General features: G+C 40.7%; 1 protein-coding gene across 1 annotated transcript in view; it reads right to left on the bottom strand.

Annotated features, from left to right (window-relative positions):
• LOC118403062 overlaps positions 1 to 14,959 on the bottom strand; it is a 35,742-nt gene extending 20,783 nt beyond the window's left edge. Inside the window, exons 1-6 of the mRNA XM_035801499.1 lie at positions 14,884 to 14,959; positions 5,767 to 6,018; positions 4,049 to 4,214; positions 1,387 to 1,505; positions 924 to 1,113; positions 349 to 449 (exon numbers count right to left, since the gene is read on the bottom strand). Of these exons, the coding sequence (XP_035657392.1) occupies positions 349 to 449; positions 924 to 1,113; positions 1,387 to 1,505; positions 4,049 to 4,214; positions 5,767 to 6,018; positions 14,884 to 14,959 (904 nt within the window). The remainder of the gene's footprint in view (positions 1 to 348; positions 450 to 923; positions 1,114 to 1,386; positions 1,506 to 4,048; positions 4,215 to 5,766; positions 6,019 to 14,883) is intronic.
• Between the last annotated feature and the right edge of the window lie 163 nt (positions 14,960 to 15,122).

The following is a 15,122-nucleotide window of genomic DNA, read 5'->3' as shown; positions in this document are numbered from 1 at the left end:
TTGCAGCGTTTTCCATTATAGGACTCAAATACATGTAACATGTAGTTTATGGCAGGTGTAACATTAACAGATACCAGTTATGCAAATAAGTTCCTAATTTGCAATTGATACAAAGTGCCATAATTCTTCAAAGTGATTGGACTGTCCACACCGTGATATGTGTAACTTAGTTAAATGTGTACATAACCAAGCATAGATTATGTAAATGCGGAAGTAATTTGCATATTCAAAATATCAAATGGAGATATGAGGTGTCCGAACCCTTGTTATGTAATGAAATGATCTTAAGCCCCAGTCTGGCTTCGTACTTTGTACTGATAGTGGGAATCTGTCAGGAGCTGCACTTACCAGTGGTGACGCCAGGAGGCGCTGCCGTGGACAGGTAGATGCCGTATGGGGCCTCCAGGCCACCCACCAGCACAGTCTTGGTCAGGTCGGACTTGGACAGCCTGGAGGTGTGGAGCAAAACATATTATAATATAATAATTGTATTTTTTTTAAACAGTGGCAGTTAATGATGGTCAGCCTCAGTGCGAGTGATGACGATGATGACTTTTTAACAGTGTACAAATAGGACCTCAAAACTATAACGTTAGATATATAAGTCTTATAAAAATGCTGAGTTGCTAACATATCCACATGTATTAGTAGATACGTATGCATTTCATAATCATATTTCATTTCAGTATTTCATTTCATGCATATATTAGTACATCAGCATACAGTAGTACTGGATAAGTGAATACAAGATGAATCATGTAGATTGTGATGCATAATTTCACCAGATAATGAAATGCTCAAGTTTCGCAGAGGTGTTCGAAGTAGTAAAGGGGGCTCTATTTCCTATATGGCATTTTCGGGAACGGTCCATTTCATATTTCGTAGTAGAAATTGTTTTCAGTAGGTAAAGGGGACTTCCTCACTTTCCGATTTCTCCCTGCAGGGATGATGATGATGAATCCCACCAGTGAGAGGACCAGTAGACGAAGTCCTCATCAACCGCGATTCCCTCAATCCACTTCCCGTCTTCATACAGCACCTGTCGGATATCGTTGCCCAGCAGGTCTGAGCTGTAGATGCCGTAGTCCTGATGACGGTAGTACAGCCGATCCTCTAAATGGGATGAACAAATATAGGAATCAATAGTTAGTAATTAGAGTTCTACATAGGAGTACAGAGAAGACATGCACATAGTAATGTATTACACGTACTGGCACTGCAAAAATCAATGAACCGGTGACATAGTCATAATACCATGATTCCTGTAAAATTAATTAAATAAACACAAGTTTGCAAACTTGTTACGCTTAGTTAATTACTCATTAATTTGGTTAAAAATACAAAATCGTATCATCAACACTCCCTAACTAGTGTCTATTGTCTTACCATAGAAGTCTATTGCAATGGCTGAGGGAGCATTTAGATCCACGATGATATTGGTTTTGGTACTACCATCCATCGCAGCACGGACAATCCTGGCATTATCGTCCACCCAGTACAGGAATCTGTGGGAAAAAAAGAGCCCGGCAAATAAAAATGTTATATCTCGGTGAAATGTTAGGAATTGTGCCGTTTATTGTGCATTATCTCATTGATTATGCGAATAAAGTTAAGTAGCTTTACCTACTTGCACGGATATCCTCTACCTAAAGTAGATAAATTTATAATTTTTATATCATACCTGTGACGCGAAAGGCTCGTTCTCATTTAAATGTCGAAATGCTGTCGCCTGACTTTACGCCTTGATATGGAGCAAATTATAGACAACATCACTGGTTCCTTCGTATTTCCACAATCCCTGTAATGTTTTACAAAAGGTGCACCACAACATTCGTATTGGTTGATGGCTTAGAACATTATTATAGCCACAGGTGGGATTTCACCCCCTTAAAAATGGCTGTCGCCTGAGAAGAAACGAAGGATTCAAATAGTAGCCAAAAATGCAACACTTCAGTTCCCAGAATGATTGTTCGCCAAGTGAAACCAGCTACCCAGGCCCTCTGCCCGATCACGTCAGATCGCTCCTGTCACTGATCTTGGAGGCTGTGTGAAGTGGTTAATGCCTGTCGCCAGATTCTGTAACAAACGTTACCACCACTAGTATGATGGTTGCCACGGTTATATTATGCACGTATAAGACTAGAAATTGTCTTTTTTGTGACGCTTTACAGTTTTTCTGGCTTTCTAAAGAAACAAGAAAGGGTTGTTGACTGTCATTTGTATCCCACCTTGCTTAACAAAATGTTGTACATGAATGACTGTAACAAACGTTACCATTGTTCGATGCTGTCTAAGCTTTCTATTTGACCTGGTGTAAAAAAGCTGCCCACTTTTCAAATGTCCCTAGGGACATCCACTTGTACCTAAATGATGTAGTCAATAAGGTAAGTCCTTTCGAATAAAACAGCGTTAAGTCTACTGTTGTAACAAACGTTACCGGTAACGTTTGTTACATGCCCTGTAATGCATTACCAATGGGACCGAAAATAATAAGTTGCCATATTTGGCTATGGTTAAAAGAGGAATTTTCCCAAACAACCAAGTAGTTTTCAGTGAAAATGAAGCCGATTTATTTTTCGACCAAAAAATGCCATTTTCGACATTTCAATGAGAACGAGTGGAAAACATTCGATACGGGTGTTTCGGACCGGCTGATAACTTTCCATACGGCCCGGGGTTATCACACGGGCTCCATTCGAATAAATCGAACTGTTTCGAGTGGGCCGAGTACGGCGCCATCGAAAGTTCGAATACCTGATTCGGACGTTGGAACATTACTGTTACAACGCTGTTTTTTTCGAGTGCACCAAATTTGTTCAACTTCTGGCGCATTTCGCATCAAAACATGGGTTTTCTCAGGTGGGTATGACATAAATAAAATACAACACGGTGTATTCCGCATCACCCTCGGTCTCAGCCCTCCCGCGGGTCGGATCACCCTCCGGCCTTCGGGCGATCCGACCCGCGGTCGGGCTGATACCTTGGGCGATACGGAATACACCGTGTTGTATTCTATATGTATATGGCAGGAGAAGGAAGGAATTTGATATGGTATGATATGACATTCCTTATTTATTGAGAAAATGACATTCACATTGCATAACCAGCCCTTAATGAGTAAGGATTATCTTCCATTTGCCACATATGAAATGTCCATAGCTCACGATGAGGTTTTTACCTCTCCATTGATAAATAAGGGTAGCCCTAATTAAGCACGCATCATTCGAGCGATTGGTAGATGGAAACGCAGTAATAGCCGAACAAGACCCAAAACTAACAAAACAGCCCAAGAAGCTCCCAAAGAAGAAATTCTGTGCAGTAATAGCATTTCTGGAACAGAAGTCATCAAATCAAGTTCAACTGTTGTACAAAGACTCTCCAAGCAGATGTTCGAATATTTTTATGTGTATGTAGGCATTTTTGTTGGGCTTTCATTTGGTGCCGTTGGACATGAAGAAAGCTAGACAAAATAATCCGACAAAAACACCTAAAACACATCAAAAACAGTCGGGGGAAAAAGGGGAATTATTCTCCCTAAGTTCAGTCTCTATGACAGTGCTGTCTCTAGCAGCAGAGGATGCTGGGATCATCAGCCAGCGGTTTACATACTATTTAAAAGTTCAACCAGTTCAACCGAGATAACGTTCGATACAGGTGTTCCGGTGTTCGGGACCGGGTGATAAAAGGCCGTATCACACAGGTTTCGGAGTTTTATCGACGCAGTTACGGCTTTTGTGCATGTCGACCCTTCTTTTTACAATGCTTTCTGGAAGGAGGCGCAGCTGCACGAGATACCTTGCTCTACTGGGCAGTTGTTTCCGCCAACCCGTCCGTACCGTCAAGTTCGAACCGGTCCGAAAAACCGGCGTATCAAGGGCCATCACAGCCCGAGAAGTACATGACAGGATTCCCCCAAGAACTTTTACACCGTGACACAGACAGGTTGATCGGGATACCAGAACACAAAAGCATGCAGGTTTGTCACCATAACCACAGTTGTGGAAAATACCTGTTTACAATGAAATGCACGTTACTAAATAGTACTCACCCATTCCTGGGGTCCAGGACCAGACCCTCAGGGTTTCCAATGGCTGGTGACGTCAGAAGAGTTCTGGCGGACGATCCGTTCTTATTTGCTACAGAGATGGTGTCTGTGCTTAAGGCAGACCAGTAGATATTCCCCCCAGCGTGGTCCAACGCCAGGCCAAAGACAGCTGCAGAAAAGAGTGCGTGGACGTTATTATGTAACTGATCTCTGGAAGAGTAAGAGTTCGGAGACCTCATACCTGCATGAAATATTCAGTGTTTGTAAATTTCATGTTTTATATTGTCTTTATGATTATGCAAATTTGGCTGATTATGTGAATATGGCTCAAAGGTTCTTAAGTTTCAATGACCAAAAATATCCAGGAACACAGGCACACCCCTGTTGGTAAATGGCAGGCCCCACAATGTTCAGATGGTAATATAACTTGACCTTATCACTGCGCCTCTGGAGCGACTTTTGTTGATAAGTAAAACCAAGCAGAGGTGCGGATCGGAAATGCGCCAAAAACACACAAAAGTCACCTTGCAGTATCGAGTTCACACACAGAGACTAATCTCCAAGCAGATCCTACGGTGCCATAAGATAGTATCAAAGCTGGCCAGGGAGTATAGCCTGCTAAGGGAGTCAAACGGGCACCTACGGTAAGTTTGATACTATACATTACGCAGCATGGATCTGGTTGGAGATTACACACAGACCACGAAATCTAAAACCATACCTGCATTTTTCATGCACATAATGACAAGAAATGTTTGAAATCACACGCTTTTGATGGGAAATCCCCATATTTGGTGTAGACCATAACAGTATCACAGTGTGTACAGAAAGATTTCCCAATGATGTTGGGATTTCACCGATAGACCGACACACCTCCAATCAAAACTTATATATAGATTATGCTGTATATGTAGGAACATTTCAGCTGTTTTATTGTGTCTTGTGTGTACAGACTGCCGGTTTCATTGATACATCATCGTATGAAAACTAGTAAAAAGTTGGAAAAAAGGAAACTCACAGTCTATTGAAAAGTTGGAGTTTTTTTATCAGAGTTGAAGAACAGACCATGGATAGTACTCAATGACGATTGCTAAGGGACACACACCTGTGAATTTTGACATGGGGTACACTACCCCACTGGTTTACAGGCCTCTGAAGCATGGGATAGGCCTGGTGCACTGAGTATGGGTTTGGCTCTAAATTCTCAAGGGAGTGATCAATTTTGTTCACCTTTGGGAAATAATATCATATCCCTCGGTGTATTAGACAGGGTAATAATTGTTGTTCGATTCTCATTTTTCATTACCCAGAAGGGCAGACATCAGAGTTGAGTTGCGCAGTAGAAGGCAAAAATGGGAAATGTTATAAGTGCCATCTAAAATCCTTCCAAATCCTCTTTTTCCTTGAAAATTTTGGAGACCTTTTTTGGTTTAGAAGGAACAGGTAGGGTCTACTTAAAGCTTTCCTATTTTAGTCAAAAGTTTGCTCAGTTTAGCAGTTTAGTTGGCGTACGGAAGGATTTAGTTGTTGGTCATATGCCTCACCACCAGCTGAGACGGCATATAAGGAAACGGTCACGATTTTCCCCACCAAACTCTGCTTAAATTCCTGTCGCCGGACAGGCGGTCTGATCTCTGTGAAAGGGCTAATATTTCAAAACGCTTGCATGTCTCAGACTTTGAATTAAATTTTAAAAGAAGAAATGGTAACCCATAACTCACGGCTGCCGGTATCTATGATGGTCTCCATGCCACTTCCATCACGACGAGCCCGTTTGACGTTGTTGTTCCCTCCATCTGACCAGTACACGTAGTCGGTGAGCGGGTCGTGGTCCAGCGCGTGGGGGTTTCCAACATCTACCAGGGGCAGTGTGACCTTTGATCCGGAAGTGATGTTAATTTGGAGAATGGTGGATCCATCACGATCAGCCACCAACAGGAATGGCTCACTGTTGTTACGGGAACCGAGGTCTCCTAAGGGGTGGAAAATGGAAATGCAGCAGCTGTTCCATACTAACTTCAAGCACGTGAAAAAAGTATTAGCTACAGCAAACATATTGAGTTTTCGGCTCAGCATCAAATTGCCCCGGGTCCATATAGGCTGTCATGTCACCTGCCTCATGCAAGGAAAGGCACTTTTCACTCTGTAAAAATGGGTACCTGACTTCTGTTGGGGAGGTTAATAAGGTGGTGAAAGGTTAAACCGCCATCCACTACAGTAACTGTGCCCTTAAAAATTCTAGGGGACAACCTTTACCCTTAATATAAATATAATTTTTTTTAAATCAATAATTAGGGCTAGGGAAATTTGAAACGATGTTAACCCAGGATTCAATCTACAATTTTCCAGCACTAGTGGCATTGCGTAACTATATCCGTTGCCACGGTAACGGACGAGACCATATCTTGTGGGGTTGATTTACCTCTTTTTTCTATCATACTGGTTTGAGAAAGATGGGACCTTCTAAGGTTAAAAGGGTCATAAGAACTTAAAAGAAGTGCATTAGTGAGATGCACGGACACTGAAATGTTTCTGGATTGTGTACGGTGTGTATAAAGTATTTCCCGACAAGCACTGTTTAGAGATCTTTAGAAATACCCAATTTCGCTGACAACACATGTAAGCGTTAATTACAGAAATTAGATGTTCATATGAAGGTGTGGCTGTTAATGTTTAAAAGAACCGCAGAAAAGGGCAAGAATCAAATACTAGTACTACAGAATGATGTTTGTGTTCTATTGTCAGAGACAGTGTTAGGGGTGCGCTGTGTTAGGGGTGTGCGTGTATGTGTGTGGTGGAAGTATTCTTTTGTTTGCTAAGACATCTAATGATGAATGGAACTAAGTCTGTTCGTTGTATGTGGCACTGTTAAACTACGTTACAAATCATGAGTGCTGAGTGCCACACTGTTCTCGTCTGTCTGTCTATCTATTGAAAGCAAATATAAAGAAAGTCTGTGTAAAGCTAACTCCGCTGCCGGGACTGTAACTGGCCCCTCCCCGCCCATATGTCGGGCGGGCTGCTATAAGCGAGATTTAATCAGGCTAAAGAAAACACATTGAAGAAGTTTACAGTTGAGGCTGTAAAAGTCCAAATGACCCTAAGGCCATACCAATTTTATTTGTTGGTTCTGGGAATCGCCGCTTCTATTTTTCCCATTTTGTAAGAAAAAAATTCCATTCAGTAAGTTATAGCCTGGATACCATACCCCAACCTCAAATATCTTTCGTGTTGGGAGATCGGGCTGGGGTTTGGTAACCAGGCTAAGTAAGTTTAAATTAAATACTTAGTAGTGCTGCCAAACTTTGGTTCAGTTACAAAAACAAAACGTCTGGAAGTACCAGTACATTTACTTTTTCTCACCCCCAAGTCCTTTGTTACCAATTGATTCATTTCTTGTTTGTTGCAAAGTACTTTTGGGAACACATTAATCATCGTGAATATGAGATACATATTGGCATAACATAACGTTAAAGGTTAGCAGCATCAGAAGTTCAGAAATTCGGCTGAGCATGTATTCAGTGTCACACACCCACACTTTTACACGTAAATTGTCAACTGAAACACAGAAATCGGCATCCAAACAAACAACTCAATAAATTACCAATATTTGTTCACTCTTGTACCTACTTGGGCAACATGTTTTGATATGCCTGAATGGTACAAATCCGTCCGAAAGCCGCCGAAAATGGAGATAAACAAGGGTTATTTTTACGGGCGGCCATCTTTGTTTGGGTTGCAGCAGCGCCCCACGGTGACTTTTGTGAAATTGCAGATTTCACAGCTCTTGATTGCATTAATGTCTACCAAAGAGGTTGAACCAAATTGCATCTTGTTTTTTTGCCAACAGAAAATTGCAACAAAAAATGGAGAGTAAACCTATGGTTTTATACAACAGGTAGTTCAGTACTTTGGGTAATGTTCATGTATTTGAGTGGGGGAGTGGAAGTATTTGTAATTTTTTTTTTCAATTTGCACCAGTTGACCATGAAATGTATCTAGAGCCTTGAATAGATAATTTTATCAACTCAGAGGGCAAATAAGACTTCCAGCAATGCTATTTCATTTCTTGAGGCGAACTTAAATAACATTTGCTGTTGTTGTTGCATTTCCGGAAAAATACTATTGGCCTGTTTGAGATGTTTTTTGTTTACCACATGATTAAAGATAAATTAGAGGGTTAAACTAGACGTAGAACAAAAGAGAATGGATAAGTTGAGTTGAGCTGAAGAAAACGATTAAGTTTGTCTTTAATACTGAGCATTTCTGTTTACTGTAGTACTGACTGTACAAATTATAGGTAAAACTTATGCCAACAATGCAATTTTGCAATGTAATGTAATGTAATTATTACTGATTAACTATTTCTAGCATATGTATACCTTGGGTCCAGGTCTGGACTTATCATCCTGGACCTCTGGACCTGAACCCAGACTTGTTGCAAGTTTTTTTTCTTTTTCGCCCTGTCGCTTCAACTTTTTGCAGAAAAAATCCGAGAACCAAGAAATAAAATTTGTGTGGCCTAACATCTCATGTGTTCTGTTCATGTACGTGCCACTGTAAAATATTGTAGCAGAGTTTTACTACATATGTCCTAGGGCGCGACACAGCCTATATCATCAGACTGTACTAGATATCGGTCAACTCAATATCAAAACATCACATCCAACATACCATGGTGCTTAGTCAAAGTAATTATTGTTTGAAAACAACAGCAACATTTAATTTCAACTGTTTAAGACAGTGAAAAATATTAGCATTCCATATCATGGCATTCGCGTTTACATACAAGCCGAAGAATCCAAGTACCGTTAATATTTCAGAGACAAACACGTTTGATAAGAAACAACATATAAAAAGACCTCTTATAGTATGATAGTATCACAAAAGTAGATGCTACACAAGGGCTGAAAATTGCACAACGTTTACACATGGGTTGATTTTGTAAAGAAAACGTATAAACACACAAATGCTTACAATGTGAATAAAAGATTAGAAAAACTAAAACTAGTCTGTTAGAAATGTCCTTGATAGGACGGTGACTAAAACCTCATTTGATTGACAGATCGCTGTACGTGTGCCGAAGTAAAAGCTATGAAAGCTACCCTGCATATACTTATGAGCGCTCAACTCTCTTCGACAAACTTTCTGGGATTCTTGGACATCCTGTTAACTCAAATACCCTATACGACAACGCCAAACATTTTTAAACGCCACGTGGTATCCTTTGTGTTCTTGTTATGCCAACTGTGAAATTATGCCGAATACGCAAAACTACATTTTGTTTTTGTCTTGCTGAATATTTAATTTTCCACGCGGTAAAAGTGGCGGCAAGAATACAACTTCTATGTATTAAACTTGAGCTGCCGTCCCTTTGTCTTGTTCGTTTTGTATGTTTGATGTTGAATGGATAAAAAATAGAAACAAAAGCTGTCATTTTTACGCCATATTAATATAATGTTACTATAGCATTGCCATTCCATAGTCTCCAGGCCAAATTCCCTTATTACTATTCAGCCAGGCGGGAGTCTGGTAGAGACTACCATTCCAGCTCACCACCAGAAGGTGTAATATACACCGGTCATTAATTATTCAAGCATCAAACTCAGCCATTCGTAAACATGTACTGTAAACCTTACAATATTTGAGATGTTCAAATTAGTTCGCGGTTTTGCGGCAGACTTCTCAGTTCAAACTCATTATATTACACTGATCTGACTTCCGTTGTTACTACTACAGTATCAACAGTATCAACCGTATCCAGTTTCTGAATGAACTGCAAACTCAGAACTACCTTAAACAATTGAATTTCAAATGGCGTAAACTTAAGCGTTTTACAATATCTCTCTTTTTGACAATCTAATATGACCTTTGAAACTGTCCAAGATGCTAATATGGGGTAGATGATACTTTATGTCATAGCCGGTGCCTATTTACATTCGATATTGGAGTTCCGACCGGTCCGTATTTTCCCGTACGGCCCGGGGCTCCCTCCATAGTTCGATTCGAACAAGTAGAACTCGCTTGTGTGCGCGGCTTTCGAAATACGAACAACTGTTCACTGGCTTTGCCCGGTTCTTTTGTTCGAATTAACGAATAAAGTTGTTACGATGTGCATACACTGTACATGTAAGTGTCACACCTGTTGCTCTTTTTTGGCTATAAACTTGAGTTTACTCCGGTTAGCATTATATAGTTAAAATACAACACGTTGTATGAATGAATGAATGAATTATCAGTTTATTCGATCATTATGATCATATAAAAGTATTTCGCAGCCTAGCCATAGGCTGAATTGCACACTTTTTACAGGTAAAGGGAGGGGTAACAGAGTTCCAATAGAGAGGCAGTCCGCATATTCATTTCTTTCTTTTGGGTGAAAGATGCTCCAAAATTGTTTTCCAGCAGAATAACTCCGGTACAGAAATGCTGGAAAGCGGCGCTCCTACCGTGCGTACCTCTCTCGGTTGCGTGCGCCTTTTTAATCTTTATCACCCCTCAACAGAAGGATAGCGCAGTCATGGGGCTTCGCTTAAGTCCTGCTTTTGTATCGCTGTTATTATTACAACAATACAATAATACCTAATCATATATACAATAATACCTAATCATATATACAAGGTCATACAATATTATATACTACCTAATCAAAAAATGATCACCCCTAGTATGTCCTGCTTTTGTATCGCTGTTATTACTACAAGAAAAGAATAATAACTAATCATGTATACAAGGCCATACAGAATACCTAATGATATATATAATAATACCTAATGATATATACAAGGCTATACAATATTTTATAATACCTAATAGAAAAATTCCTGATCACCCCTAGTATGTCCTGCTTTTGTATCGCTGTTATTACTACAACAATACAATAATAACTAATCATATATACAAGGCCATACAATAATATCTAATGATATATACAATAATACCTAATGATATATACAAGGCTATACCATATTTTATAATACCTAATCAAAAAATGATCACCCCTAGTATGTCCTGCTTTTGTATTGCTGTTATTACTACAAGAAAAGAATAATAACTAATCATATATACAAGGCCATACAATAATACCTAATGATATATACAATAATACCTAATGATATAGATCTATACAAGGTCATACAATATCATATAATACCTAATAAAAAAAGGCCGGCATGTATGATCAATGCACCTCTGTACCAAATTCCAGGTCATTCGGCTGTAATACCAGGGTCCAGGGGGCCAAAATATACATAGAAATTGCCAAAAACCGCGATAAAATCATTTTAAAGGCAGATATGAAAAAAAAACGCTCAGGGGTATTGGCTCACACTCTCCTTGTGCCAAATTCGAGATCATTCGGTCCAGGAACGACGGAAATTAGGCGTTTTGAAGATTAAACAGGAGAAAGAAAGAAAGAAAGAAAGAAAGAAAGAAAGAAAGAAAGAAAGAAAGATTTAAGAAAGAAAGAAAGAAAGAAAGAAGGAAAGAAAGAAAGAAAGAAAGAAAGAAAGAAAGAAACATTACCTATGGTATGGCTGAAATATAATGACAGCTTGTTCATATTGACTACTATTTTTTCTTACTTTGTTTTAGGTGAAAGATGCTCCAAAATTGAATGTAAATACTTAGGCAAACTACAGCTTAACATCAATGATCAAACAGACTAATGGCGATGTTTGTATTCTTAAAATCACAAATACATTCCGTATCCGTATTTCGTACGGATATGGTGTATTCCGTATTGCCCTCGGTCCCGGCCCTCCCGCGGCCGTCGGGCGATTCTCCCGCGGTCGGGCCGTACCTTGGGCGATACGGAATAACGTTACACCGTGTTGTATTCTATCGATATCTCGTACAGAGTACAGAGTACAGAGTTAGGAGAAATATCTTATGCACGTGCGGGTCTGTGTGAGTGTATATACAGGCCTGTATACGTGTGTACGTGTCTGTTCAACAAGTTCACGCCCTCAGTCAGAAACAGCGCTCATTTCGGACAGCCTTACGTTAATGCCCACCAAACCTCCAGTATTTGTGCTGACTTTTAGAAATACAATGGCTTTGGGACAGGCGGGAGAAACCATGGATAATTGGGCTGTGACCAGAGGTGCGCGGGTCAACTTCAGGATGTTCCTCGCTCTGCCCCAACCTTCACTTCTTACCGAAGGAATTTTCTTTGCAAACATTTTTAAACCGTGTATTTCATGGCTCTAATCACATATTAATTTCCAACACTTTTCTTACCCGTATGCGTCATGTTCTTAATTTGTAACCGTTATTTTGAAAGGGGCATCCAAAAGTAATCATTTGGATGGTTTAGTATTTCGGGAGAAGCTAGACACTTAACGTTACACACTTAGCACTTAGATCCTCCCTTGTCTGGTGACACATTGGGCAGTAAGCTGTCTCCATTCAGGGTGGTTTGGGGCAAGGATTTCTGCTCCCAATTGTTCAAGTTCTTTCTGTAGCATTTGTCTCCAAGTTAATTTTGGTCTTTCCCGTTTTATTTTTGCTTGGTCAGGTTGCCAGTGCAGTGCTGTTTTAGCGTGTCTATCCCGTTGCAGGCATTCTTAAGCCGGGTTTACAATTCATGCGGACGCCGGCCGAATTTGTCGGTTGGTCAGAGCTCGCCGAATTTCAACATCGCCCGAGCATCGGCTTTACTTTTTATCAAATAATCTGAACCGTCACAAATTGAACGGGGCTCGGTGCTTCCCTCAGGAAAGTTCAAGTCATTGTCTTTCCTGCTTTTTTGGTGCACAACTGACATCCCACGGAGGTTTAAACCTCAACGGACGAGCTGTTAAAAGTCGCCCGAAGCCCGCGTAATCGCCCAAACGCCGGTCATCCTCCGGCCGAAAATGTGGTGTAAGAGGTTCTGTTTCACTCCTGATGCACAAAATAAAATTCACGGGTCTAAGTGGCAAGTGTGCATGCAGATGTTGACACACTGACAGCGCCAAATCCGTAGGTGTTTTTGGCACCTTTAGACAGATTAGCCGTGAGGCTCGGTGGGCGTCACTCCACCGTCATGGGGGCAGGGGCATGGCGAGTATCGAACTCAGGATCTACTGAACGCTCTAGACAGTTCCTGATACACAGCACAGGAGAAAAGCGGAAACACAGAAAAAACTCTGCAACAGAGTCCGCTTATAGAATAGAATGAAAGACCTTTATTTTACATTCATGCCTCGACGGGCTAGGTACAGGTCACTCATAACAGACATAACAGACATATGCAGGGACAACAAGGTACAATTTAACTAATCGAAGGTACTAAGCTAACATTATGGTCGACATCTTCTCGCTTCTTTGTACAGGTGTAGATATAGGAACAAATAATGTTTAATTTACAGGGTTTATCTAGGCGCATCAAAAATCGAAATTTATCCGTTGCATTACGATGTTCAAAATATGGAAACTCTTTTCTGATATATTCATAAAGCACAATCCGTTCCTTATGGTACAATTTACAGTGTAAAATAAAATGCTGTTCATCTTCTACCTGTTGTAGATCACAAAATTTGCAGACTCTATGCTGCAGAGGAGTGCGGTTGTGCCTTCCAGTTTCGATATGTAACTTGTGGCAACTTATTCGGAGTTTAGTTACAGCCACTCTGTGTTGTATGTTGTTAACCATCAGATATTCTTCTTCTTTATAAATAGGCTTGAATAATCTATAGGTCCGTAATTTGTTACCGAAAGATTTGTCCCGGTTGTCGTTGTGTATTTCGGCTTTAAATGTTTGAATGTAAATATCATTTAATCGTTGGCTGATGGCGTTGGTTAATGGTGATAGGTTTGTTCCAAGAGATACTTGGGATCTCCATATTTAGGCAAAACCGCATTCCTCCAGTATCTTACGAACACCGTTCGCCCAGCACTTGTTGCCACTAGCATCTAGTTGTAATTGACAAGATAGGGCGTCGGCTTGTAGACTGTCAGCTGGCACGTTTTGGCGGATTCTGAGAAAGTGTTTGATAGCGTTCAGGGAGGCTTCCAGTTGAATGGGGTACCTTCATAATTCCGCTCTTGTGGCAAGGTTTGATGCTGATCTGGGGACGTTTAGTGCTTGTTTGCAGAATTTAAGGTGAACAGATTCAATGGGACAGGTTTTAGGGCTTTTTAATGCGCCCCAGATTTCTGGGCCATAAAGTAGAATAGGTTTGACACATGCATTGAAAAGTTTGTTTCTAACTGGTAATGAGGCGGTGGCTTTATCTAAAGATTGCTTTATTCCGAATAAAGCCTTCAAACCTTTGCCACTCAGGTAGATGTGCCTTATGTGGCAGAACAGTCATTCTGGTACAGGACAACTTATCCATAGCCGATGCTATAGGGCCGATGTGACAATATTTTCCCATGGTCAGTACTGACCGACAGAGACCACATAAATGATTTGAGTTGGTGAACACTGATGTACTGGACAGTACTGCCCGAACTTTGAGTCGCGTCGCTTGTTTTTCAGGTGAGACCGCGAACAATTCAAATGCCCGTTTAGTTTGTGTGTGTCAAATGCGTTTGTGTGTTAGTCTTGTGTTAGTATGTGTTTGAGCGTGTATGCGTTTGAGCGTGCATGAGTGTGTGTGTGTGTGTGTACGGAATATGGATACGGAATTTATTTGTGTGTGTGTGTGTGTGTATGTATGTGTGTGTGTGTGTGTGTCTGTCTGTGTGTCTCTGTGTGTATGAGTGTGTGTGTATCTGTGTCTTTGTGTGTGTGTGTGTGTGTGTGTGCGCGCGCGCGAGTGTGTGTGCGTGTATGCTGTCCAGAGCATTCGCTCTGAAAGCTACTATCTCCCTAAAACAACTTTTAATAGGTTATAGCAAGTATTGCTTACCTTGGTCGGCACTGGTCAAGCAGGCGAAGAACACCACAAGGATGAACACCTTATACCAGCCACGTAAACCAGCCATGTTATTCCAGCCTGTTTTCCAGCAGAATAACTCTGAAATGCTGAAAAGCGGCGCTCCTATCGTGCGCACCTCTCTCCGTAGCGTGCGCCTTTTTAATCTTTATTACCCCTCAACATGATTATAGCGTAATTATGGGGCTTCGCTTAAGTGCTTGTGTATCGCT

This window comes from Branchiostoma floridae, chromosome 16 (genome assembly GCF_000003815.2).
Source record: "Branchiostoma floridae strain S238N-H82 chromosome 16, Bfl_VNyyK, whole genome shotgun sequence".
Lineage (NCBI taxonomy): Eukaryota > Metazoa > Chordata > Leptocardii > Amphioxiformes > Branchiostomatidae > Branchiostoma > Branchiostoma floridae.
Note: the sequence above shows the minus strand (reverse complement) of the source record. Positions and strands in the feature narration are given on the sequence as shown.